This window comes from Bombus affinis, chromosome 13, assembly GCF_024516045.1.
Source record: "Bombus affinis isolate iyBomAffi1 chromosome 13, iyBomAffi1.2, whole genome shotgun sequence".
In the NCBI taxonomy this organism is placed as follows: domain Eukaryota; kingdom Metazoa; phylum Arthropoda; class Insecta; order Hymenoptera; family Apidae; genus Bombus; species Bombus affinis.
In genome coordinates, this window is record NC_066356.1 from 11952134 (window position 1) to 11979631 (window position 27498).

Below are 27498 nucleotides of genomic sequence, written 5' to 3' on the forward strand. Positions count from 1 at the left end.
TCGGCTCCTCGGGGCACAGGACATCAGTAGCTCTCTGGAGCTCTCGAAGGAAGAATACGAGGATTCGTCCGAAGAAGACTTCGCACGCTTCTCCGAACAAACCAGCCACTAGGAAAACACGAGTCAAGTGAGTAGGACGTAGATAAAATTGCAAGTATAAGCGTTTGATACCTATTTAGAGTTGACGAATTTCTTTCGATGTTAAGAATGCGGCGTACGAGGTACGTTGCATTGCCAGTACGAGCTTGGCAGTATGTCGGCCTTTTGGTGGTATCCCTCGCCTGCCTCACGCTAGGTCTGGTCTCCAGGGATAAGGAAGGCCGAGCAGGAAGCCTGGCGGGACCTGAATTAAAACATCAAGCTCCTCACGAGTAACATTTCGCTTACTAGAATTTTTGAAAAATCTACAACTTATCCTATTAGAGTCGTATTAAAAGTTAGCTCATTCGATTTTTACCTCGTTAGATTTGCAATTTAATTTATTGAAAATTTCGAATTTAGTTTATTCGAATCTTAGAACTTGGAATTCAGTTTGTTACGATTTTAAATCGTAGATCGTAGCATCTGACTCGTTAGAATCGTTAAACACACTACGCCAAATCTGTCTTTCTCGCAGAGTGGATGCCTGCCCGAACTTGAGCCCTTTCACCAAGATGCCTTATTGCTCGAATTTCGAGCAAAACCAGACCAGGATTTCGAAGACGACCAAACGATCTAGAAACTCCAGAATTTCCCTCGTACCAACCGATCTCAGAATGTCCCGATCTCGAAGCTTGGATCGTGCCTCCCGGATACGGTCTCAAACTCGGGCTGACTTTACGAGCACAATGGAGAGACAGGGCAGGCAGAGAAGCAACATCGAATACGATTCTAGACGTACCGTGGAATCGAGACATAAAATCCAAGATCGTACAAGACGCGTATCTGATTCTGCAGTCCGACTGCAGATCGCTCGATCGCTCGACTCCAGAACTACGCAGAATCTTGCCGAACGAAGATTGCTCGAAAGGTCTACCGACACCGAGAGGCGTCGTCAAGTAAATAGGCGACTGATCGATTCTCAAGAACGTGAAAACCTCGTACGCTCTATGGAACGACTGACTTCTACCACCGATTCCCGTCGAGAAAGGAACGAACCATCTCCGAGGAACGTGGATAGGCGAAATCGTATCCAAACGACGATCAGACGCGACTCTAGATTGGATCGAGATCACAGATTTTTTACCAGAATGGAACAACGCGAAACTACTGACGAACGACAAACCGTTGGTCGATCGGATCGTCGTGCGAATGCGGGGACAAACGAACGACGACATCCTTTCGTTACATCGTTAAGACGTTCCGTAGACAATTTCGATCGAGAGAGGAACAACAGACTGAACTTGGCTCGCGAACGACGCGAATCTTCGCCTGTCAGGGCATCTGAAATTACCAACAATTACTTAAAGGAACGACGAGTTAGGGGTTTGTCCAACGATCGAAGATCGGAACGTCGGTCATTCGTGGTTTCTAGTAGAAACTCAGAAAGGCGATCTGCATCCGTCGAATCTGAAAACCATGTGGAAGGTAGAACCGATCCCAGACTCGTGGAACGGAGAGATAATCGTGTCGTTCATCAACGTGTAGATCGTAGACTCAGCGAAGAAAGGGTTCACCGCCGTCTTGCAGACCAAACAGCTGAACGCCGACTCATGGAACGAAGAACCGACCGACGTCTCATGGAACAAAAAATTGACCGACTCATCGCGGAAAGGCGATCCACACCCGTCGAATCTCGATTCCGCAAAGAAGCCAGAACCACCGATCAACGACACAGGGAAAGGCGATCCCCGTCTATCGAATCCCAGAACCGTGAAGAAGTTAGAGCTGACCGTCGACTTATGGAACAAAGAATTGACCGACTCATCGCGGAAAGGCGATCCACACCCGTCGAATCTCGATTCCGCAAAGAAGTCAGAACCACCGATCAACGACACAGAGAAAGGCGATCCGCATCTATCGAATCCCAGAACCGTGAAGAAGCTAGAGCTGACCGTCGACTTATGGAACGAGAAACTAACCGACTGATCGTTGAAAGGCGATCCGCACCCGTCGAATCTCGATTCCGCAAAGAAGCTAGAACCACCGATCAACGACACAGGGAAAGGCGAACCCCGTCTATCGAATCCCAGAACCGTGAACAAGCTAGAGCTGACCGTCGACTTATGGAACGAGGAATTAACCGACTGATCGTTGAAAGGCGATCCACACCCGTCGAATCTCGATTCCGCAAAGAAGCCAGAACCACCGATCAACGACACAGGGAAAGGCGATCCGCATCTATCGAATCCCAGAACCGTGAAGAAGCTAGAGCTGACCGTCGACTTATGGAACAAAGAATTGACCGACTCATCGCGGAAAGGCGATCCACACCCGTCGAATCTCGATTCCGCAAAGAAGCCAGAACCACCGATCAACGACACAGGGAAAGACGATCCCCGTCTATCGAATCCCAGAATCGTGAACAAGCTAGAGCTGACCGTCGACTTATGGAACGTGGAACTAACCGACTGCTCGTGGAAAGGCGATCCACACCCGTCGAATCTCGATTCCGCAAAGAAGCTGGAACCACCGATCAACGACACAGCGAAAGGCGATCCCCGTCTATCGAATCCCAGAACCGTGAACAAGCTAGAGCTGATCGGCAACTTGTGGGACAAAAAACCAACACACGACTCATTGAACAAAGGGCTGATCGACGACGACTGGCCGTGGAAAGGCGATCCACGTCCGTTGAATCTCGAACCCGCGGAGAGACCGGTACTGATCGTCGACTTATGAAACAAAGAGCTGATCGTCAACTCGTGGAACGTCGTCTCACAGGGCAGAGAATCGATCGGCGAGACTTAAACTCAAGACGATCGGTACGACAGACACTTGACACCGATAGATATCAAGGAACCGGCACTATGATTACTCGTCTTGGACAAAGATTTGCTGACGAAGCACGCGCATCCATTACAATTTCTCCAGATAGATCTATGAACGATATCGGACGATCTCGCTCCGTGGAAAGGGATATTCGCTCTGCGGATAGAGATTCTGGTTCTCGAAGCCAATCGATCCAAGATTCGACCGTTCTTCGAAGACGAGACCGATCTGAACAACGGATTTCCAGGATCCCTGTCAACGCACGTTCCTTAACAGTACGAGAGAAAAGTCAGGCACGCGACCATGATTTCATGCCCAGGATGAAGATTTTAGGCGCCACGGACTTCCTAAAACAACGAAACTCCATGAATTACACGTTTACGTTTGAAATTATCCGTCAGGCACTCACAATTGGACTTTGTACGATGTACGGATTATCCATTTTCTACGGGAAACGTTCTTTCATTAGGTAAGCAAATACCGTATCTGTATGGTTTGTATCGGTAGCCTAATTAAAACGTTATTTAAACAGAATTATACGTTAATGATATTAATAGAATGCGACCATTTGTTACAGAAACTTCGCGAGACAGGGACCGCAATTTACTATATGGTAGACTCTTATCCCAAGGAAAAACAACGATCCGCTACTTCCAAGACCTGCTTTTAGTCATTGTTCTAGTGTAATTTTTCCTTCCACTATACTATATCATGTACTTGCTATGTACTTAACGAAAAAAACTGTATATTGGTGTACAGCTGATAAAAGTAACCTGCGTAGAGACAGAAATGTGTCGCATGTATTTAAAAAGATATATTTTATCTGAATAAACTGTTCGAATGAAAGTCAAACACCGTGTACTCGCTACGAATATTTTCCTGAAACGGCTCTCCCATCGCACATCGCACACCATCGCACACGATACAGTAGCACAGGCATACATACATCGTACTAAAGAGATACTAAGTTAAAAAGTAGAAATATCAAGTAAAGAAAAGTCATAGAGAAGAGAAGTGATTTATTAAAGTCATAATCTCATGGTTTGTACATTACGGCTTAGAAGTAATTATGAAAAAATTCAGTAATTTTCACATTATATTTCACATAATATCCAGTCTTGAAGAAGTAACCGTAGTACTCAGTGTAATTATAACAATTTGATAAAAACAGGTACAAAACAGACAAAAGCAAACAATCGTATTCTACGATCATCCTGTAACAAAGTCGTTTAACATCGTTACATCTAGGACACGTCGAATTTGTGCGATATGCGTGTGCTTAGTTAGTCGCGAGAGCATAGAGTGTCAACTGTGATTGCTAAAACGTTTAATAAATATTTCTAAAGTGTATATAAATATACGTACTATACAAGTGGACGACTCGATTATAGATGGATTCGTTGATGACGAAGAACGAGTGTGAATATAAATAGGAAATAAATACAATTATTCAAACGATTCAATAGGACGCTTAGCATATCCTGAAAAAGCCTCGTGTAAAAAATTAATTTCTATGCAACTTTGGAAGAGATCTCTTGTTTTCCCAACGCGTTTCCCCTATGTTCATACGGTCTATCTATTCGAATGCCAGAACGACGACAAGTAAAAGGCTAAAGCTAGTTCCGAATTGGAAGCAGTCGGGTTCTTTTCTTTCCTCAACAATCGTTAAACCTACGTTATTAGATAAATAAAAAGTCTGCTTTTAATAAATATAGATCAAAATATCTCTATGTTCTCATTTGATATTTCACTATTAGTTTTATTACTCCGATTGTGGACGTTGTTGATGCGTAATGCACGCACAATGGCAAGAAGGAACGTCCTTCCTTCCTTCCTTCCTTCCTTCCTTCCTTCCTCCCTTTTCTTTTTTCTTCGTCTAACTTTGGCAGTGATCGCAGTCGATCATTACGCGCGAGCTTTCCCAGGATCGATATGATTTCACTAAATATCCGTATCTCGTGACGCAAGAATAACTAAATATACTACAGACGCGATCACGAACAACCGAACGTGTCGCGTTCCTGGCAAGGTCGATAAAAAAAAAAGCACCGACCAAACCTTTTTGGCTGTACTTTCGCTCACATATGTATAAAGTGCCTAACAACGTGATAGCTTCTCCTAACAAATACCTATGATTCGTTTCAGTACAGATACGAAGATACGAATTATCACAATGCCCGATATCGAATCGAGAATTTGCAATCCGTCGATTTCTCGATATTTCATGAGCACCACATTACACGCATGTCTAATCTAAATCTAGTTCGTCTAGAATCAATGAACATTGGCGATCTCTTGAAGCATTCCAAGAATATGATCAAGCTCTTGTCGGAAATAGCACAATTGTCGATTTTTACCCTTCTCGTTTTTACAGTCTTTGCACTGGGTTCTATTTCTTAGCAAATCGCGCACTAAACTCTGCAACGTCATCTCGCGGCTTTCGTGTCGTTGTTGGAGAATCGTTATCTTATCCTGCAACAGCTGCAGCTGTTCCGTACTCTGAAACAGAGGGTGCGATAATCACAAAGAGACGCATAAAATGAATGCTGTGCAACGCCAATCTCTTATTACATACCGGTGTTGATAAATACTTTACTTTTTCATTCAACGTTTTCACTTTATCCTCCAAATGCTGCCGCTCAGCCTTCAGAACGATCACCTGTTCCTTGTAGTCTCTAAGCTTCTCGATTTGCTGCTTCAAGTGAGATATCACAGCTACTTGAGTATTTATCTGGCCCTGTTAACAGAAACGGAGCTTTTATCGATCGGATCGACCACAGAAAGACGACTAAAGAGTACTACGTGCAAAAGCTTTATCATGCTGATCCAACGGCTAGACTATAAACTTTTACGCATTTGTCGCAAGCTAAAAAATACACACGACCAATCGTGGTAAAAATACGAAGCAAGATGCCTCTAATGCGAATTCAAATTTTCCCTTGGTTCCGTTTCTTCGACCGATAAATATTCGCACTCTACTATCAAATAAACGAGAAAGCGAAATAAACACTGCACGTAATACCACGAACCTGTAACTTTACCACTTTAGAATCTCCGAATTTCACGCTATACTCCTTCAACAAAGTGGCCATCTCGCGTTCGTGTTCCTCTTGCAAGAGGTTCAGATCGTGAAGCCGTTTGTTCTTTAAAGCCATGAAATCCTTGTTCATCTTGCTTAGTTCCTCTTTCAGAATATCATTCTCATCGGCCAATCTCTTCACCAGATTACCATCTCCGTTCTCGGTGTACTGCATGGGATCGTAAAACTTTTGCACGGAAGCGGACAATCGTTGAGCGTTTGTGTCAGACACGTGGCCATTTTGGTAGACGTTCGAATTCTGATCGTTCGCCTCGATAGACCTCAAAGTCAACAACTTCGAATCCGACGATACCATGCCGCGATTCCTCTCAAAGTTCATAGTCTTCACGGATCTTCTATCGTTCAACAATTTCTCTCTCTCCTTCTGCAGTCTTGCGTTCGTCTTTTGTAAATCTTGCGATTCTTTCGTCAGCTTCGAAATCGTTTTATCTTTGTTCGCGAGTTCCAGTTTCAATCCGCGTATCGTGGCCATCAGATAAGCGTCCTCTTTAGAATTCTGACATTTCAAACTACCTTTCACGGAAGATTTTCCAACGTCTTTCTTCCCTACATCCTCCTTCTCGAACGAGCCTGCCCTCTCCTCCTTCCTAACAGTCTCCACGCTCTTGTTCTCTACAGGTTTCGACGCAGTCTGCGTAAACATATCGTTGCATATCTTACGATTCTTCGTGTTAGCCTCCAACAGCTTGTCGTCCAATTCCATTACTTGACTAGCGTACTTCTCCCTCATATCCGAGAACTTCCTCTGGAATTCAACCATTTTCTCTTGAGCTAAATCATCTTTCGCTTTAATTTCATTTTCCAGGCTCGCGATCCTATCTTCTAACAGCTTAACCTTCTCGGCGCCGACCCTCTCCTGTTCGGAATTCGCCGTCAATATTAGAGCAGATACCGAATCAGGATTCTTCCTCTTAAGTATCCTCTCCATTTCACGAACTTGTCTGTTCAAGTCCGTAATCTTTTTGCTATCGAGAATCACTTGGTCCTTCAATTTCTGCGTTAACTGTTTCTCACGTTCCACGTGACTCTTAGATGTTTGCAGTTTCTCCAGCAAATTACCTTCCTTCACTCTTAATTCTAACAATTCTTTCTCCAACGGCAGAACGTTTTGTTGCATCTTGTCGAACTCTTGCTTCGCTATTCGTAATTGTTCCGTTTTAGAGCTTAGTTTTACCGTCAAGTCCTCCACTTGCTTCTTCAGTTGCAGCTCTGCCGTGGTCATTGCTTGTAATCGATCCGTGATAAAGTCATTCTTCGTTCTCAACTGTTCCTTAAACATCTCCAATTCGTCGTTCAAAAGACTATTTTGTTGGATCAGATCTTCGTTCTTCAAGGCGTAGTCGGCGTTCTTATCTCGCAGCTCGGACACTTCGAGATTCAGTTTTACAGTCTCTTCCTCGAGATCCTTAACTCTATCAGCAAGTTCCTGTATCTTACCAGATTCTAACGCTGTGCTCTTTTGCTTTTGCAGCTGCTTCATTTCTTCTTGCATTCCCTTCGTACCTTGCATCAACTTTTTGTTTTCCGTTTCGTAAGCCCGAATTAAATCCTCTTGCCTCTCTAGTTCCTTTTCTAGAAGCATGATCTTCGTATCTCTCTTTGGCTGTGATTCCGAACGTTTCTCGTTTAACGAAAGCTCGTCCACCTTCGCCTTTAGAATCACGTTTTGCTTCTTTAACGCCAACAGTTCTTCCTCGAACGATATACGCATACTGTCCATTTGGTTCTTGTGCATTTTCACTTCTGACTCCAGCTGTTGTTTCAAAAGACCGTTCTTATGCCTCTCTTCGCGACATAATAATTCCCAATTTGTTTTTGTTACATGTTGTTTCGTGTCACCGCCGGCCATCGTCTTTGCCTGACCGTCCGGTGATTTAGTAGCTTGGTACGATTTGCACGTGGAAGACAAAGTGAGATTGGAACCAGTCTTAACGGAATTTTTCTTTGGCTTTAAAGTTACGGCCTTGGTCTTGGGCGGAATTTTCGTGATTGGTTTAACCGTGGGCTGCAATTTTGGCTTCAACGTTGGCGATCGTCTGATCAAAGTGTTGCCAGGTTTCTTCGCTGCATCCGAAGGTTTGCCTGCTCTTAGATTTTCTACGGAACTTCTAAATGACAACGGCTTACAAATCTGGTCGTAACTCTTGGACTTGGAAAACTTTAATTCCTTTTTTTGCGTTTTATTGCTCGACGCGCCAAACGGATCGACGACTTTGCGTTCTACGCTGCTACGTTCACAAGCCGGAACGTTAACGTTAAATTTACTCTCCGAACTTGAGATCGTTTTATGTACGGATGCTTTTGATTCTTTGCTCGGGGGTTCTTTGCTTTGTTGCGTTGTATCTTCCGTCGACTTTTCGGCCAATAACTTCGGTATTGCATCCGCGAATAATTCTAATCTTGGTGTCAGATCAACGGTATACAGTTCTTCCTTGGAATTCAACACTTTCTCGCTATCCTTTGTCACGGCTACGTTTCTAGGAGATACTTGATCCGTTCTATCAGATGATACTACTTCCTCGCGATCATTCTTACCTCTGTTATTAACGTTCTGAGATCGTTTTTGTTCACCACTGTGGCCGCTCGTGTCCGTTCCGATAATTTCATTTGTCCGAGGTAGTTCCTTCTCCAATATGTCGGAAATTTCCTTCTCGGGAAATTCAGGACTTTTGTCATTCGTGGTTTCCCCATCCAAAATGCATAATTTTCCGTCTGTAGGCTTTGAATCGGACTGCTTTGATTCTTGTTCCTTTTTATTAGACTGCCCTTGCAAGAGTTTCAAAAAATGGGAAAAATCTTCCTGTCCAAAACTCGAACTACCCGACATACCACCCTCCGCTTTTTCCTTCGACTTTCTCAGCAAATCTTCAAAAAAATCCTTATCTACGTCCGTTATTTCTTTTTGCAAGTTATCCTTATCCGACTCCAGCTTTCTCGTACCTTTTAATTCTTCCGACTTGGAATGTCTTTCGATAGGATCATCTAGATCAGAACTGCTCGACACCTCTACTTTCTGCTCTTCAAATTTTCTTCTCTGAAGTTCCAAAGATTTCGGAGCTTTCAGACCATTCAAATTTTCATATATAACTTCAAATCCAGGACTACCGTCTCTCTTCTTTTCATTCTTTGGACTCTTTTTGATTTTCTCAGTCTCTTTGTGCACCTCCTCCTCTATCAGTTGAAATATATCAGCTTCTAATTGTCTAACCCTGCTAAAGCTTTCTATATCTTCCGCGATATTCTCAGGTACTAAAGTATCAGATTTTGATCCGCTTTTAGATAGACTATTGCTATTTTTTCTAACGAGTTTCTCAGCCTCCTCTAATAGTTCTTCCACCGATTTCTCCTCCTCTGTAGGATTTTTGGCTGAGTTCCTAGACTTTGAACGATCCGTAGCCGAATTGGGACTAAGAGCCCCAGCTATCTTACTCATTTCTTCTAAAATACTACCTATATCCTCATCGGTTGCATCTGCACGAAACAACGAAAACTCTAATCCAACTGTGCATAGAAACTTGTACGAAAGATCCATCGTCTGTTAGCCTTTCGATACTTACTTTCAAAATCAGAGGGATATTTATCGAATGCAGCGGAGGCCAGAATGTCGCACAAAGTATCATCCCTGTCTTTCATCTCAACTTCGCTCTTATGCATAGCCTATACAGAAAAAAAAGAATAAATTATAGATAAATACATCTTACTGGTTATTTAGATAACTGTATTCTACGGTTGATACGATACAAGCATAATTACTTTGCACATCTTCTCCTTTTCAAGAAATTCTTTCATCGAGGAACTAACATCTGGCGAAGGGGACGCAGATTGCTTTGTTTTCAAGTCTATTGGAACACCGTGAGAAATATCCAACCAAGTATCTGGCTTCTTCAACCACCATTTCTCCTCTTCGTGCTTATCCTCCGGCTCTGATCTCTTAACAACCACCTTAGGTTTTTCTTTTATTCTAATTGAATTTTCACCTACGCTAAGGCTAATGGATGTACCCAGAGTATCATCTTCGGTCGAGATCAACTGTTGATGAATTAAAAATGCATACGATCTTAATTAATGCAAGTAAATACAAAACTTGACGTACTTTAATCTCTTAGTTTTAATTATATCACATTAACTGGCACGTATTTACCGATAAATCATCCAAACCGTGAAACGTCTTTTGGAAAGTAAAATAGGTTAACATAACTAGAGAAAAGTATTGTAAACACTTACATCCTCATAATGAGGGGACTTTTGAGGATTCGAAGACATTCGGATTTTTCACTAATAACACCTCTGAAGAATGTAATCCAAATAATAAATCATCTTTTCCAAGTCGTTTGACACTCGGCGTACTTTTTGTTTGTTTGATAATTTTAACTCGCTCGATGGCCGTCTCGCAGCGACCTCACCTATCCAATAACGTAAAGTACTTTTTAAATTTCAAAACGTCAGAGAGAGAGAGAGAGAGAGAGAGAGAGGGAGAGAGAGAGAAGGGATAAATATGCAAGGATTATACAATGAAATAAATAGTTAAAGGAGATAACAGGGTAGCAATTAATAGAAAAATACGTTTTACTGCTCTCTATTTAGAATTTATTTCCTTTTTATCGTTGTGCGATGATTGCAACTTTTTAATCATTAAAATTGTTAGACAGTTGTAGAGAACATTTCCTATTTAATAAAGAATTCTGTACAAAGGGATGACGAGTGCATTTAATATCCAATAACAACGAATAATAGAATCAAAGTTTAATAACATTTTTATCGTAGAAAGCGTTAAACATTATCCACGATTATTCCGCGCAAATCCAACAATCATCGTTCTTTCTAACAGTACCAGCAGTGTATCACGTTGTCGATCGTAACGCAAATAACATAACGCAAAATGCGTTCATATACATACATATTCGTTCGATCGATGTTAACGATTACGAAAACTAGCAATTATTACACTATAAGAGCGAGATGTGAAATAAAAAAAGAGATGAGTTAATTACATACAAGATGAATACAAACCTAACATCTTTTCAATTATATATCACAATTTCGTGTATATGAATATCTAATATCTGTTAAAATATGTGTGTGTATATGTGTGTGTGTGTATATATATATATATATATTTATATATTCTATATGAAATATTAATCATATATGATATATTCTATATGAAAATATATACATATATATATATATATATACATAATATATCATCTTATTTTAAAATACGAAGGCGATCCGTGAATCCTTTATCTACATAAATTCTTAAGCGTACATCGCAACATTGCCTTACTTTACTTTTTCCCTGTCAACAATCGACTATTATTTATACTGTATACATTTCCGTTCATAAAAATAGTATTACAATATTAACGTATCAATAGCGTGTGCTCACAATAATTTCATAGGTACATGTTCTTCCCTAGAAGATTAAAAAAAAAAAAAAAAAAATAAAGTATGTATACATATGTGTGTATATATGTATATATATATATAAATTTATGATCAATTATCAACAAAAATCTATGTAATCGTGGCCTATGTATTGGTACGAATACAAGTAACGTGATCGACTGCTCGAGGCTTAAAAAATAAAAATTTACGCGATGTCACGTTACCGGCGATTTCGTAAAACGATCAATGTCCATAGCACAGGTGCAGTTTGAATAATTCTTTGTTAGCGAAACTCGTGTTACATTCGTCGCAGTAGTGCTTGATATCTAGCACTTTCATCGCGGCGGACACTTTGCTCGTGACACTACCTCTGATCGCCTTCATTAAAGCTTTACCAGACGTTTTATTTCTGTGCATAAAATTTCGAAAACTTCTTTGCAATTTCTTAATCGATACATTCGTGCTATCGGGTTTTCGTATCTTACCATTTCTCAGACAAACATCCTGACTTCTCAAATATCTCGTCGAATAATTTATTCCTTCGATCCGATGCAAACCGACTTTCCCCGACTTGAATTTATCCTTGGGTAGATTTCGCAATGGTTTCCAATTTGCTATACTAAAATTATCGGTAGTATGCTGCGCACGGTTTAATCGTGCATCGCAATTAACTCTATCGTTTCGTACGTTTACATTATAATTGTTAGGCAGTGCATCAATCTCATCGGTTAGGGATAACATAGCGGCCGATACCGATCCGTCCAGTACCAGATCCTCCAGATCTGACAGCTGTTCCGTCTTTATATCTGATTTTACTTTGTCTTTCATTTGTTTCGGCATCTTTTTCAATTTGCTTGCAATATTCCGAACTTTCGTCTTATCCGCTCGATGTTGATCGCTTTCCGATCTTTGGTTCTTATTCGTGGATCTAGAATATTTCCGTATTGGTTCTCTATAATCGATGGTCCCTTTTCTCGGTCTCAAGACGCGTCCTTCGAAATCGAATTTCTCTATCTTAATCTGCGACACATCGAATTCCGTCGGGGCTGACAGTTTTGTCTCCACGATCGTTGACCTATTCTCATTGTTCAACGAGGAACAAGCGGAAAGCCTTTTCCTAATTCCCACGTAATCCACAGAACCTTTTCTAGGCCTCAAATTACGAACTATCGCATCTTTCGAAGTTCCTTTTTTCCCGCTACTAGATTTATCCGTCGATGAACTGAAACTCGAAAAAGTAGTTCTTCGTGAATCTTTAACCTCGTTGACAAGCTTAACTAAATTTGATCGTTCCTTGAGTGCTTGATGCGCCAACAAATTCCCCTGCACAGCTCGCGATACGTTGGCGCAGCCGTCGTTCTCCTGCCTCGTGGCGTTCATTCTACCGCATCTCGATATTTCGTTCTCATAGCTCGTAGGTACAGTTTGATTACTTTGGTCCGATTTATCACAGTAACAACCGCAACGTGCGTACGAAGTATACGTTATAGGATCGGGAATATTATTGGATTGGACACTGTTCACCGGATAAGTTACCGAACTCATCGAATTTATGTAGTCGTTATCGTCGTACAGGTCGTAATCCGGTGGCTCTACTTTGATCTTGATGTTTTCTATGTGCACCATCGGCACACCGATTCTCTCCTTCGAGTCCTCCTTTCGCATCCATGATAACTGATTCTTCAAACCCGCGTCTGTCTTCAGACAGTCCATGTAGAATTTGTGAAACTCCTCTAGCTTGTAACTGCACCGATGACACATGTGCTTCGGCAACAGGTCCATTTCGTGCACCTGCAGGATACACAGCCGATGCGAATGCGAGTGTTTGTTAAGTTCACGTGGTCGCTCATAGGAAACGAGGTGGGGACACTACACGTGCTCTACAAATACGCGGAGGAAGTTGAAGGGCGAGAAATTCAAGGGATTTCCACGTTCCATTCTTTACGACATAAAATCATAAAAACGTTCTGCACGAAATAAAAATGGCAACAAAACTGTACGACATCGTTGGAACGAAACGTAAGATGACATTCTCAAATGTACAATAAAATTCGATTAGTTTCGCTCAAACGATCGGTTGTGTTTTCCATCGGAAAAAAAAGAAAACAGGTTATATAATAAAAAAAATATTTCGATCCCAACAACGCGTGTACAGTATCTTTCTTCCTATTTACGCAATAATATTCCTGTTAAAATCGTCGGAATATGAGTTACACGTATTTATACAAAGTTCGAAATATATATATTATATTTAATTCACTTAAATTATCACGTACTCCGCGTAACTAATAGAAGCTAATAGGGACGAAAATCTAAAGCGATATTCGTTTCCACGACGGAAAGAATATTCCCAAATTTTCGATATCTAAGAGAAATTCTACTTTGAAATAGTTCGTTTTAAACTCGTGATTTTATCAATAATAACGAGTTAAAAGAAACGATTACGATTTAAAGTTATGCAATACGTTAAAAGTGTTTATGAGGCTCATTGGCGCGAAGTAACAATAACCTCACTTTTAGTATCATAAATACAACCAATAAACCTATTTACGGAAAAGTTTCAACTTTTAGTAAACGTAATCCAACCAGTTACAAAGATATGTGCAGAAATACGCGGATCTGGTACACGAATGAATTTTCATTAAAAGGAAACATTGTTGCGTTTTGATAATAGATTTTGTGGCAAAAAGGTGGTTTAGGAGGGGGCGTGAATGATGTCAGGAAAGAGCAGCCAAGTACATACATACTTACACGGTACACGTGAAATTCATAGCGGAACGATACGAATGTAGAAGGGAGAAGAGTGATATGACACGTACCATGATCGGGAGAATGGCGTTGATTTTCTTCACGTGGTTCTCATTCTTGTCAAAAATATTAATCGAGATACCGGATTGCTTGCCGCAAAGGCGGCAGACGCGACTAGATTCGAGGGTCTCCATAACGGTATAGGGAGAATTAATTTGTCCGGGAGAATGTCGTGAGTGGCGAGTGAGGAGCCGCGTGCGTGTCTCTTCTATCCTTGTCGTGATCGCCTCAAGGAGAGCTTTCGCGGCACCCTGTGACCGCGCTTCGCGGGTAATCCCCAAAAGCCCCGCAGAGCGCGAACTTTCTTCTGCGGCCCAACCGCCGCCAGCGTACAATTCTGCGTCACGTTTCACCGTCGGGGTTCGCGCAAACGCGAACCTTCGCAAGTGCTGCTAACTCGACGACAAGTTGTGATCGACCGGTACCGCCTCTCAAAACCTTCTACCGGCGGACGAAAAATCACCTGACTTCTCCCTCGACGCCTGTCACCACGGTATCACCGCGCTCTTAGGATTGAACGACAGGATCCGTTTATTGCTCTCTCCGCTCGCTCCACAGAGCAGATCAATTTCAATCGATCCACCACCCACAGAAGTCGGGCAAACGGAGTTCGCCTTTTTCGTCGACGAATCGTGGCTTACTGACATCTGTCGGAGCTTCCGGTATACGCGTATCACACGGGGCGCGACCTACGTGTCGGTAATGTCGAACAATCAAACTGCGTTCTATCTTTCTAACCTTTCGACGAGCGCGAGTGACACAGAATTACTTGTCGGGAATTATCGGAGTTGACTCGAGCTCAGGATGGATAACGAGAATGCGAACAATGAGAAATCATTGGCGGAGAAACACGCCGAGAGAATGAAACGCTTGCGGGAACTGCACGTGAAAAGGGTCAGTGAAAGAACAGAGTAATTCCAGTTTAACCTGTAATTTGAATTTATCTCTTCCTTGTTTTCGAATGTAGCCGTTTCTTACAGAATGTTGATTTCGTAGAACGAGGCCAGACAGCAAAATCACAAAGAAGTTATAGAGGAAGATAAAAGGAGTAAGCTTCCTTCGAACTGGGAATCGCGTAAAAGGCAAGCAGAATGGATCGTTCAAGATGAAGCTGCGAGAAAAGCAGCTCAAGAAAAGGTAACCTATAAAGATAAAAACAATTTACAGGGTGCACGTTATAGGATGTGTCGATCAAACATATGTATGTATGATGCATTTTATAGGGAGAAGACTACGAGAGAACGAAATTACTTCACATTGATGCGACAGAAGCGGAACGTATAGCAAGAAAGAAAAAAAATAGAAAGAATCCAGATCCAGGTTTCTCGGACTACGAACAAGCAGCTATTAGGCAATACAACAGGCTGGTGAAAAATATCAAACCAAACATGGATTCGTACGACGAGACTAAAGAAAAATTAGGGCCGGCCTTCTACGGAGATAGAAACACTATATTACACGGTCTTCATGAGGATAAGAAAGAAGCTGTTGACAAAATGGTGGAAGACTTGGAGAAACAGTTAGTATTTAGCAGCCTAATATTTATTACATCGTCGGTGCATCGTCATCCTCCTATCTTTGTTTTCAGGATCGCGAAGAGAGAGAGATATAGTAGAAGAAGAATGCACAATGACGACGCTGATATCGATTACATCAACGAACGCAATGCTAAATTCAATCAGAAATTAGAGAGGTTCTATGGGGAATATACGCGCGAAACGAAGCTAAACTTGGAACGGGGTACAGCTATATAATAAGTGAATATCATGCTAAAGGACTTACTACAAATATCTTGTATTTTAAATAGTATTTCAAAACTCATACAAATAGAAGTCAGACTACTGATAAGTCGTTGATTATTTAGTAATCAGAAGCGAGAATGATACATTTTACGATAGGTTGTATTCCAATCTTAAACCTGAATCCATTGTTATCAAAAATACGAGTTATACGTTGATCTCTTGAATAAACAAAAAATTGAACTCAATCAAGTCATTTAAATTTCTGTTCTCCTTTCCCGATCTGTTGGCTGCTACTTTTTATTTAACTTAAATAATGATTTTATATACAGTTTTCACGTTTCTAACGCAGTTCATCACATCATACCACCCAACTATGCACTATCCCTGAAAAGAAGCATACAATTTTTATATCACACACAATCTGATATCTGTAGTATCGTAGTAGAAATCGCATCCGAGAAACATAAAAACAAAGGGAAATATACTCACGGCTCGGAGAGAAGTTGTGATGATGTGTAACTCGTATATGAATATCTTGAGTTTCGCCTACAAATCGTACATTATACATTTATGACTGGTATTTATCTACGGATAATCTTTCTCTCGCAACATAATTTTACTTGACGTTTAACGATATTAGTTACTTACCAATTTACGATTACCGACCCGTCGAAGCGATTAAACAGATTAAACTATTAATAATTAGGAAAAAATGACACTGTAACATATGCTAAATTAAACATGCCTCGGGTTAAGATCAATCCAAATTTTTAAGTGAGCTTATTTAAAAAAAAAAAAAGAAAAAAAAAAGGAAGAAGGAAGAGGATAGTGCACGTCCATGCGTTACGTTTAAGTGCGTCGTATAGTCGTGTTTTATTGATGTCACATCGATGCTTGCGGTGATCGTAAAACAATTTTCTCGTTTACGAGCAAATATTTTACAATAGGAAATGTCACCTCTTGTAACAAATTCGATCACAGTAACAAAGTACAGGGGTTCCGTACATCTCCGGTATTTCACAAAATATCATTGTTTGAAACAAATTCGTGAATTCACAAAAATGTCATAGCAAAAAAGGGACATGCTGTTAAGATACTGGATTTTACTTTGCCAGAGGTGCTGGAGGCGACGAAGGTGGCGAATCGATGTTCAAGCGTGTTAACGAGGCCGTAAGGTTGTCTATCGGTTTTCCAGAAGTCGTACCTGTATTTCCGTGATCCAACAGCCTCGGCATATCGCACTGTTCGCATTTATTCATCAATGGATGATTGTCGAAGGTGCACATTCTACAGACCCAAGAAGGTCCGTCTCGTTCCTCTCTATCGACGTTGTTACCGCTCGGTTCCGGTTGCCAGGCGGGTGGCTGACTAGGCAGAGGCGGTGGGTCGGCGCTGACAGACCTGGATGGTAGGGGCTGACCCGTGTAAATACGCTGATAAAACTTTTCGTTCGTTTCGCCCAAAGGTACTGCGAGAATGAAGGAAAGAAGAGAATTTTGTACGAGGAAGAGCGATGAAGGGAAAGCGTTACCGGTAGCAAGATTATTACCTCTTGGGTCAGACCATTGATCCACCTCATCCGCAAGTCTGTCGCATTCAACTTGTAGCTGATAGATCTCGCTCCTCAATTTTTTTTTCAGTTCCTGCAAAGTGGCCGTTAGATAACTTGATTTTATTTACGTTGGGCGTTATAACGGCATGTTAAAGGAGCGAATGGCCGATACCGAGCATACCTGAGGAGGCATCGAAGAATCAAAGGGCCTCGTGAGGGACTGCAATTCTTTCTTCATAGCTTCGAGTCGTCCTTTCTCGGCTCTCAATTCCCTGGCGAGTCTATCTTTTCTTGCTAACTGCTCGGCGACCAATTCCCTTTGATGCTCCGCCACTGCGTCCCAACAATCGAATAATTAACCGATCGTATCGGATAAAAGATAAACAGATGTAATCAGTTCGACTTAAGAATAGCCCGTTTGTTATTGGATTCTCGAGTAGTTTTACAAATGTACGGTTATACGCGTTGTAACCAAGCACGAAATACATCGGTAGAAATTGGCCTCGACTCGATCCCTGTCGACATATTATTTCACCGCGTGTGAACGATTAAAGGGGAAAGACGAAATGCGAATCGTAGCGTTCAGGAAACGCGTCAATATGGAGGCGAGGCTGCTCGTGAGAGGGAATAGCGGATCAGGTGGTCCACGTAGAGTAACCGCAAGCGTGGCTATGTATAGACGGAGCGTGGGGTCAGGAATGCGTAAATATCGTTCTCAGTGTTACATGCGTGGGCGTAGCATGTGCGACGGAGTGGTTTTCGCAGGTAAATATACGTGTACGCGGATTCCTATAATACGAGAATTGGGAAAACAAAGCGAGCCGCCTTTATGGTATCGGCAGCGAGTACATATATGGCGAAAAATAAAAATAGCCCGGCCGAAAGGTTATTTTCAAGGCTCGGCAAGAAATGTATGTACGTGGCGGAGGACTTCACCTTGATTCAACGGCGATCGGTTCTGATCAGAATTGGCCGGTATTCGTTCGCCAATGGGACTGGAGGGCGGCGAGGTCGTGGTCGGTCCTGACGGTGTTGTCGGAAGGCTAATGGTGGGGGCGATGTTTGTCGTGGATGGTACGGAAGGTGTGGTCGGGGCGCTCATTGTCGTCGTGGGCCTCGGTAACTGACTAGGTGGTCCTGCTGGAAGACCTGCAACTTTCACACTTTAGTCAGACGATCCGATCTCTCTGACTGTTCGTCTCGAACCGTGGTCACAATTGTTGCTCAGTATGAAAACTCAGGCGACAGTTGCTCGTACGACAGATGTCGGAAGCAGTTGGAAGCATACAGGAACGCAGAAATGCAGAAATACAGAAATACAGACCTGGTGGTCTCTGAGGACCGGTTTGTACCGGCGGTATCAAGCTGTTGGGCCTGACAGGGCCCATCGGAGGTCTGATTCTCGCAGCCGCCACACCGCCAACGGCTCCCGCGCCGATGCTAATCTGAAGACGGCTTTGAAAGCCCCGAGGATCCAGGGAGGAGCTCGAGTAAGTCAGGCTCGAGCCCTGTGATCTGATGTCGATCGGAGGCTGCGGTTCCGAGGATGGCGGCCTCAGCGTCAGACTAACCGAGGTGTAGCTTCGCGTGTGATCGATCTGCGGGCCCGTGTTCTCCACGTTGAGTAACGGTTCGGCGTAATGAGTCCGTGGGTCGAGCAGCAGATCGCTTCGTTTACAGGCACCAGCGATCGTAGGCACCGTTCGAAAGTCTAAACGGTCGTCGGTGGAAATAAAAAAGAAAAATGGGTGTTCCGTTAAGAGTAAGTAACGAGCGAAGGTGGAATAAAATCACGCGATCGACGGTACGACGCGCGAAATGAAAAGAAGTGGACGGTACGTAACCAGCGCAACAAGGGTTAAACGTTTTCGTTCGACTCGACGATCAAACAGGATCTGCGGCGCACAGGGCCACGGCGTCGCGTTACGCTCGTTACGATCAAAATTGAATTCGCTGGCATCGCTGCACCCGCAAACGAACCCGTTTAACTCTTCTCTCATACGTACAAGCACATGCTTGTGTCGTTACTTTGTCGTATCGAAGATAAGGAATTCAAAATACATCACGAGTATCCGCCGCTAAAGTGTCACCGTAAAGGGTCTATCCTTCTACGTGATATTACGTTATTCCGATCGTTCGTTTCGACTTGCCCCGTCGCTCGGCTAATGAAACCTCGGATAGATGCGTACCGCGATTGCCAGCAGGGCTGCAGGCAACGTTCACGTTCAGCTCGAATCCGGCTGGCTCGTTTCCCGCGTTCTGGACTTTGTTAAGGCAGTTCGCGTCGCTCGGTCCGGTGCAATCGTCGAAGAAACCGCGCGACGCGGTCGTGCAGACGGCAGGCGCTGAAGAAGGGGTGCTGGCTGAGTCAGCAGCTATCGGCGACGAGGCTGATATCGTGGCTGCTCGTGTGCAGCTGACGGGACAGCGCCGTGCCATACCGATGTCCAGCGAGGCTGGTCTGTGTGGTCGCGTATTGTTGTTCGTGCTGTTGCTGGCGCGTTGCAACTGGCTCATCGTGCAGAAACGTTGCTGCTGCGTAGCCAGATGGTTCGCTCGTTGATGATGTTGCTGCTGTTGCTGTTGCTGTTGCTGCTGCTGCTGCTGCTGGAGGATGGCGCAAAGTGCCGCCGGTGGGAACGCGCCCGGAGACTGACGTGACTCTTGAGTGGCACGAAGGCTTCTCGCGCATGTCTCCCGATCGTGGCTATTCTGCAACGCACAGATGCACCTTGGGTCAGCCGATTTCCGGTCATCGCGTGCGAGCCCGCTGGCAGGCCGTTTCAAAGTGTTATCTTTCTTTTTCTTTTTTTTTTCTTTCTTTCTTTCTTTCTTTTTTTTTTTTTTTTTTTTTGTTTGCTTCTCGACTGGAAAATTGTCTTGCCTCTGCCGGATCTTAACGTACGACGTTATAACGTTGCTGGCAGATTCGTCGATTGGACGTCTGCCGGAGGAGTTAACCGTTTGCGGTCCGATTGGGTTATCCAGGTGCGAACGACGAATTTGCATCTGTTTTTCAATTCCGTGGTACAGTTCGTCGTAAGCGGAGTTTGCTGGCGCGAGAACGACAGACCGCAAAGGGTTAAACAGTGCCAGCCTTTCGCCCGCCTATCCTTGATACTTTCGCGGATAGCGTGAAATTCTGGGACTTTCTAGTCTATTCGTACTGACAAAACGTTGAAAACCTCCGTATGTTACTGGCATGTAACGACGCCCTCCTTGGTCCCATCACTTGCACTTATCCAGTGCATTTTCATCTTTTAAGATACGTCGAAACATATCAGGTTCCCCTCGCTTTTCACCTTTTAAGCAGATATTGCGTTATACAGGCTACAAAATACGCACGGTCGTAATTACTTATACGAGTTAGAAAACAACGATTAGATATTTTCGATCGAACAAAGGTACGCAAAAATGGCGCCAAACAAAAAAAAAAAAAAAAAAAGAAAAAAAAAAGAAAAAGAAAGAGAAAGAAGAGTGATAAAACTTGGTTTCGAACGTTTGAACGTTTGAACTAAGGAGAGCAGAGCACCGCAATTGGAAAGACGATGATTGTTGCGGTGACTGGAAAAACCCGAGAAAACCCAACGCGGATACAAGACGTTATATTATTGTTTAGTGCGATCAATCTTTGCTGATTAAGAGACATCTTCCGAATGCGCAATTAGAAAGGAAAAAAAAAGAGAGGGGAAAAAGAAAGGAAAAAGAAAAAGTAAAGAAAACCAAATGGCCAAAGTAAAGAAAAACAAAGGACGTCTATACACACAGGTTCCACGCTCGTGCAATGAGAGAGGAGAGAAATTCTGTGCCGTTAATTTGCAATGCCAGAGATTATGGTATACTCGTGGTGTACGCGTATGGTTAGTCGTTATTGCGACGATGGTTTTAGCCATGACGGATGAGCGATAAGAAGAAATCTGTGTAAAGTGGTTTACGAGGCACACCGTGTGCACACTCAAGGAGCCCATCTCGGAAAACTCGATCCAGTGTGATTGGTTTCACAGCGGTGGCAGCCAACGACGCCGTATCTTACACCAAACTCTCTTCGTCGCTGCACCGTAGATCGAATTTTCCGAGAGATCAGCATAGGAGCAGAATATCTGGCGGACAAAGAGCACCTATACCTGGGCGATGCACTGGGAAACGACGTGATCAGGGAGCGCAGGGAACTGCTGCTTCAGCTCATGGAACAGCTGCATGATAGCGATGTTAGAGCAATGGCACTCCCCCATCGTGGGCCCCCATCCTCCTGGCAGGCCTACCTGTGGGTGCCAGGGTCTCTCGTTACACCATCCTTTGATCGAATATGATTGGTCGAAAGAACGAATACGCCCACGGCTGATAAACTATCGTCGTTGCTGTCAGTCGGTGGAGACAGAGCGCGAGATGCGAAGATGAGAACAATGTATTTTCCGTTGGTATTCGATGTTGGTTATCGGTTATCGGTCCTCGTGCAGACGAACGGAACGAGACCGAGAGAAGCAGGAATTCGGCAAGATGGTCGAAATTTTGTAGTTTAGTGGATAAACGATTTGGATGGCCTCCAAATACGACGTTTCGTGCAGTTTCGTGTCGGTGCGCGAAAGTGTTTCAAATTATTCAACCACGGATGAGCGGACGGGGATGCGATTAATGAAGACAAAGTCGTGAGAAAATGAAAAGGAAAAGACCGTGGAACCTGCACGGGGCAAATCGTTTCGCTTGTTACAGACGCACTGAAATATCGCACGATCGTGCGTTACGGCCTCTTAATTATAACGAAGGTCACACCAAACTTCGACCAGCGAACGCCACTCCTCCCATCTTTCTGCTAATCTTTCTGCTAACGGGACGACCGTTAAATCATTGCATCGTGTCGTTATTTTCATCGTTTCGACCGCGCTCGCAACGTGCCTCTCGGCCACGACCACCTACTTTTTACCGCGGCAAAAGGAAGAAACGTACGAGAGCGTCTCCGCGTTCCGCGACGCGTCACGACACGACACGACACGACACGACACGACACGACACGACACGACGTTCTTTATTTAAACCTGCGACTGTTTGACCCATTTTTCAAGAGAAACGAAAATCGCATGAATTCGTCTATAGCTGGCTACCCGGTGTTCCATGGAAATCTTGTCATTTTTCTAGACTTTTTTATTTTCTGCTTCGCTTTCGATCTACGCTATCGTATCGTACGTAATACGGCGCAATCCGATTTCAATCGGACAACAACTACGTTCGCAACTACGTTCGTCGTCGATTTTTTAATAAATCTAGAGTACGACGGAGACACCAGGTTCGTACGATGTTTGCGGTGTGTCTAACGTTCCACTTGAACGGGGGCCACTACGTGCCGCGTCTCCACAACGTTTCATGGCTCGATAACTTCGATACACCCGTTACGTTAGGGAATTGGCAGCGAACAGAGAAACGGTGGACACCTGTGCCGCGTGGCACGTAGGAGTGCCACATAATTAGCCGGCACTGCGCGTGCCACGCTCCCACGCGTATACGCATGCGCCTATGCTCCTGCAATCCTCCTTGCATCGGATCGGTCGTATCGAGAAACTTGTAACTTTTATCACAGTTGCCAAACAAAGTAGACAGTTGGAAATATTCACTTGCTAGCAATTTCGATTCTACCGTCGACTCCCTTCTCGTATAAACCGACAGTAAAGTTACGACACTTGCGCAACAGTATGGGAAAAAGACAAGAGAAGAACAAAAATTGAAAAAAGACGATATTTAAATCTCGACGACACACGCTCTATTCGCATCGAAATTCGACGATCGTTTACGAGTCACGTTCAGAATCGTGAGACTTTAGAAATCGACGTACCATCCGATTCGCAGCTACTGTTGCTCATTTTTACATCTAGATGCGTTCAGGTCTAGATCCGTAGAACCGAAAATTCACGAAAATCCACGAAAATCCAGAGAAATCCAAAAAAACGGGTAAAGAGAGAAGCGTTCGGTCGATCGGAAGAAACTAAGAGGTTAGAAGCTGTACGCGTGCAATTCGCACTTGGCACCGGGCCATGCGAGAGAATAAAGTAGCGCTAGATAGAATTAATAATTCGGCTCTCTTTCTTCCGTCGCCTCACACCTGGCAGGCCCCGGTGTGTCAGGTGAGTGAGGCATCAATCAGAGGGAAAACTGTTTATTGGCACGTAGCCCTGCGTTCGGGCCACTGGTCAGAGAGCGTTCGCCCTAACCGGCGTGTCTTCTTTTAAACGCCGCTACTTTCTAACGCTCACGCACGCGTCTTTGCCGACCGTGTCCCGAATCAGACGGCAAACCAAAGCGCTTTAAAATCTCACGATCCGACGTGTTTCTCCTCGTCAACGAGATCGAAGCACGCAACGTCATACAAAACTGATGCAACTAAAATCAAATATATTCGCTATGAAATATTCCATTCGCACGTTACAAAATAGCAATGGTCTTTTATCGTTCTTTTACCTAGTGTATTTCCGTTTCGACGGTATAAAGTTAGAGTTGCAAAGTTACTTTCGCGCCACTCTGTATCCGTCTGAATCTGTCACAGGCAGTTTTTACTGGTCCTACTGGCAATGCCTGCCAAACAGTCGGCCGTTCGACACACAAATGACGAAAATGCAAATAAACGTGTGTGGGCAGGTACTCGATGCGGAAACGTAACAGCGAATCGAATTTGTTCCGCCGTGGATTGTGCAAATCTCTGCCGAACTCGCTTCCCTCTGCCAAACAGAATCCCGCGAAACAAGCAAAATAAGAGACGCGCGCGATTCTCTTCCACCACGCGATACTTTACTTGCTACTTGTTATTACCGACTACTCGGTTAAACTCGATACTTATCGGCAGCGGACCCGATATATTTTCCCCTCGGTCTGACAGCAAAGGAGAAGCATCTTTTAATCGCACCAGACACGCAGGATGTTTCTATCAGTGACACAGAGGGGATTTTAAGAGCGGGGCGAGGGGGAGGCGGAGGGGGCGACGGCGAGAACGCCGTTCGTCGGGACAGGCGAAAAAGGAAAAGCGGAATTCCAACATGCCGGGAAGATATTTGTGTCATGAAATACCCAGGAGACACAGCGTGGCCGTTTTCGTCTACTCCTGGCAATGCGGGGAAAAGTAAATTCCACCGGTATTTTCACGCGTTTCGAGTAATCTTCGACGTTACTCTTTAAACTGTCCGATTCTTTCAGCTACCTAGTTTCCCCGTGGTTCGAAAACCTTCCAATAACATTGCTCCAACCTCACTCTGCCGAACGATTCCTCTTCGTCCTATAACCGTAATATACATGTAAATTAATAAAAAGCTCTGCCACCCAATGTCATACACCACGCGATCTAAACGTTTCAAGAAAAGAAATATTATATTCTAACGCGATAACGTCAGAAACGTAGAAAATTATTCTGTTCGAGTCGAGTCGACACCTGTTGCTTCGTAAAGCGGCGCACCCAACGGCCGGAAGTAACGCGCCTACCAATGAACGTACGTTAAGAAAACGCGACGAATCTCTAACGATCTCTGATCGACGTATAACAGCGATAATTGATATTGTTCGCAAGAAGAAAAGCCGGTAGGTCTCCTCCGTTGCTATAATTATTTACGTTTCCAATCGCGCGACCAATGAGATGCAAACTACTCGGCACCGGCGATAACTCGCCGTTTTACGCGCGCAATATTTCAAAACTGCGTGAAACCGCGGGCCAATATCATGGCCAAGTGAAACTACAGCAAGGAAAAAAGAAGAAAAGCGCGTCGAGCCTAGTGGCAGACAAAAATAAGGAACCAAGAATAATAATTGACGGGGACGCGACGCTAACGTTAAGCAGAGCTACGATAAGTTACGCCTCCAGGCAAAAATATACACTATCCTGAAAATAATGTTACACGTTTTTCGCGTAGAAAAACGTCAGTCAGCATTGATCACCGTGTAAACCTTTCGACCGAAAGAGCAAAGACTGGTCGACGACTGCCATACGATTGCACGGCGATTCGTCTCACAGATCAATTACAGATTATTACGTACTTATTAGTCGTCGAGATAGAAGCGACGACACGGACAGAGACGCGATAGTCGTCGGCAGTATGAACGCGACTTTAACAGCGTACACTGTACACACGTATGCTCGATATGACGCCAGCTCTCTTTACGATTTCGATAATTCACATGCATCCGTAAAGTTCGTTATTAATTCTCTAAACAGCTTTTTCACGCTATTATAAATATCGTTGACCTTTAAATTCTGTTTCCGCATGTGCCAAAAAATTTGAACGTAGACCTTTCGGTTGGAACGCCTCGATGATCCGCACAGTTATCAAAGAACTAACATCGAGAAATTCTATCGAATTAGAAAATATCGACGGTAATTAACGAACAGTTACATAACTCGAAGTATATAGTAAATCGTTGGACAAAGTATTGTCTAAAGTTTATTATCCCTAGGGTACATATTATAGGATATGAAATACACACGTACAGTGTTTACTCTCGTAATGGCCGCTCGAAACAACACTTTCTAACCGATTAGCGTAGTTTTTAGATCGAGAGGCACGTCGGAGCAGCTAAAATCGTCGGCGAAAATTAGAATTCGCAGCACCGATTGACCCTGGTTCCTCTTATGTCTATGAAAAAATAGAACTATATCTTATGTCTATGAAAAAATAGAACTATATCTTATGTCTATGAAAAAATAGAACTATAAAGATCCTTCACTTTTGAAAATACCGATAGCTTGCCGAAAGGAGCAACGACGTTTCTTTCTTTGAATACCAGATAAAGAAAGATCGGTTCACAGGAAACTTTGATTCACAGGACACTGTACGTAAATAGAAGAACCGCGATAATATATAGAAATAGAAGTCTGATGAAAAACGGTTAACGAGATGCATGTTACATCAGTCGATAAGAAGATTGACATTAGACCACCGATATCGACTTATATATGTCGGGCAAAGTATAAAAATTACTGTATTACTGTAACACGATTTGAAAATCAGCGCGTTGAAAATCACATAGAAATCCACGATAAAGATAGAAAGCGGTTAACAGAAAAGTATTTCGCTGTTCCATCTATCGTCTACTTGTCGGGCAGTATCTATCGATAGAAATCTGTCGTTAACGTGTTATCGTAGTTTCCAACACGTTCGCACGTAAATATATTTCGTATCGCGTGAAGTAAATGCAATTAGAAATTCGACTATACTTCCCTCTTCGTTTCCGTTCATTTTACCCTTTCTACAGTGCCGCCGATATCGAAAAATTTTGCATAACCCAAGAATTTGTCACAGTCTATTTGAATTTCAATCGTACCATATCGACGTACAATCCGGTTTGAAATCGTAAGCTTGAAACTCACCGGACGGCAACCATTGGAAACGTCCAACGAACGAGGAATCGGTTAACAGCTCACTTCCAGCACTCGATAAAGACACTTGGTAAACGCCGCGATTTTATTCATTTGCTGCAAAGTGAAATTTCAACTGCCACTGTATAGACACGCGGATAACAGTAACTTTTCTGTCGTTTTCCAATATTTTAAAGCACGAACAAGCGGCGACCGTCCACCGAGACCACTGATCAGCTGTGCACTGCGTACTGAAACGACATTAATCAATAGAAAAACCACATACGTTTTCAAATACATTTTATTTAGAAAAATACCTCGATGCGTTCGAAATATTCCCGTCTAATTAATTATTTACCCATTCTCGAAGATTCGAACGATAGTTTATGGTTTAGACGATGAAAATAAAAGGAGCTCTATTGACTACATAGTCAAGATGGCCGCTCACGTAGCAAGTGCTTCCCTATTTATGAATGGAAAACACGTCGTAATAGTCAGTCGCAATCACAAGCAAGGGGAATCCGCGTGCTATTTTAAAACTCGTGCCAGAATGGATCAGCGGTGTCGTTAAGGCAGAGAAAGAGAGAGAGAGAGAGAGAGAGGCGTACATTTTTTTTTTTTTTGTTTTTATCAGACTCGTTTTAACGACAGATTTTTATCTACTCAACAACTT

The 27498-nt window shown here is 43.3% G+C and overlaps 4 protein-coding genes across 20 annotated transcripts; 2 read left to right on the forward strand and 2 right to left on the reverse strand.

Annotated features, from left to right (window-relative positions):
* Positions 1 to 9: 9 nt before the first annotated feature.
* On the forward strand, positions 10 to 3762 carry LOC126923176 (zinc finger CCCH domain-containing protein 13-like). The gene is made up of 4 exons (XM_050736379.1): positions 10 to 127; positions 207 to 371; positions 617 to 3379; positions 3488 to 3762. The coding sequence occupies exons 2-4, from the start codon at positions 208 to 210 to the stop codon at positions 3525 to 3527; spliced, it is 2967 nt and encodes a 988-aa protein (XP_050592336.1). The 5' UTR covers positions 10 to 127; position 207; the 3' UTR covers positions 3528 to 3762.
* A 150-nt stretch (positions 3763 to 3912) lies between these two features.
* LOC126923168 (centrosomal protein of 162 kDa-like) lies at positions 3913 to 14353 on the reverse strand. Of its 4 annotated transcripts, none has more exons than XM_050736345.1 (7): positions 14218 to 14353; positions 10235 to 10413; positions 9764 to 10039; positions 9568 to 9667; positions 5940 to 9481; positions 5486 to 5647; positions 3913 to 5409 (listed from the first exon to the last, which is right to left on the reverse strand). In XM_050736345.1, exons 2-7 carry the CDS (start codon positions 10271 to 10273, stop codon positions 5185 to 5187), a joined length of 4344 nt encoding a protein of 1447 aa, XP_050592302.1. In that variant the 5' UTR covers positions 10274 to 10413; positions 14218 to 14353; the 3' UTR covers positions 3913 to 5184. The 4 variants fall into 4 exon arrangements, with proteins under 4 accessions (XP_050592302.1, XP_050592303.1, XP_050592304.1 ...); XM_050736346.1 differs by having other exon boundaries at positions 5952 to 9481; positions 9752 to 10039; XM_050736347.1 differs by having other exon boundaries at positions 5507 to 5647; positions 9752 to 10039.
* Positions 12815 to 27421, reverse strand: LOC126923182 (TGF-beta-activated kinase 1 and MAP3K7-binding protein 3-like). 14 transcript variants are annotated; one of them, XM_050736403.1, is made up of 11 exons: positions 27143 to 27421; positions 26838 to 27076; positions 25959 to 26103; positions 21625 to 21762; positions 19690 to 20212; positions 18825 to 19211; positions 18437 to 18655; positions 17682 to 17833; positions 17498 to 17591; positions 17153 to 17416; positions 12815 to 13189 (listed from the first exon to the last, which is right to left on the reverse strand). In XM_050736403.1, exons 4-11 carry the CDS (start codon positions 21730 to 21732, stop codon positions 12960 to 12962), a joined length of 1977 nt encoding a protein of 658 aa, XP_050592360.1. In that variant the 5' UTR covers positions 21733 to 21762; positions 25959 to 26103; positions 26838 to 27076; positions 27143 to 27421; the 3' UTR covers positions 12815 to 12959. The 14 variants fall into 14 exon arrangements, 11 of the variants coding, with proteins under 11 accessions (XP_050592360.1, XP_050592359.1, XP_050592356.1 ...); XR_007713068.1 differs by lacking the exons at positions 12815 to 13189; positions 25959 to 26103; positions 26838 to 27076; positions 27143 to 27421 and adding exons at positions 15985 to 16332; positions 16438 to 16494; positions 16597 to 16640; positions 23325 to 23832; XR_007713067.1 differs by lacking the exons at positions 12815 to 13189; positions 25959 to 26103; positions 26838 to 27076; positions 27143 to 27421 and adding exons at positions 15985 to 16332; positions 16438 to 16640; positions 23325 to 23833.
* On the forward strand, positions 14951 to 16193 carry LOC126923199 (pre-mRNA-splicing factor Syf2). The gene is made up of 4 exons (XM_050736459.1): positions 14951 to 15100; positions 15203 to 15343; positions 15430 to 15725; positions 15795 to 16193. Exons 1-4 carry the CDS (start codon positions 15011 to 15013, stop codon positions 15958 to 15960), a joined length of 693 nt encoding a protein of 230 aa, XP_050592416.1. The 5' UTR covers positions 14951 to 15010; the 3' UTR covers positions 15961 to 16193.
* Positions 27422 to 27498: the final 77 nt, after the last annotated feature.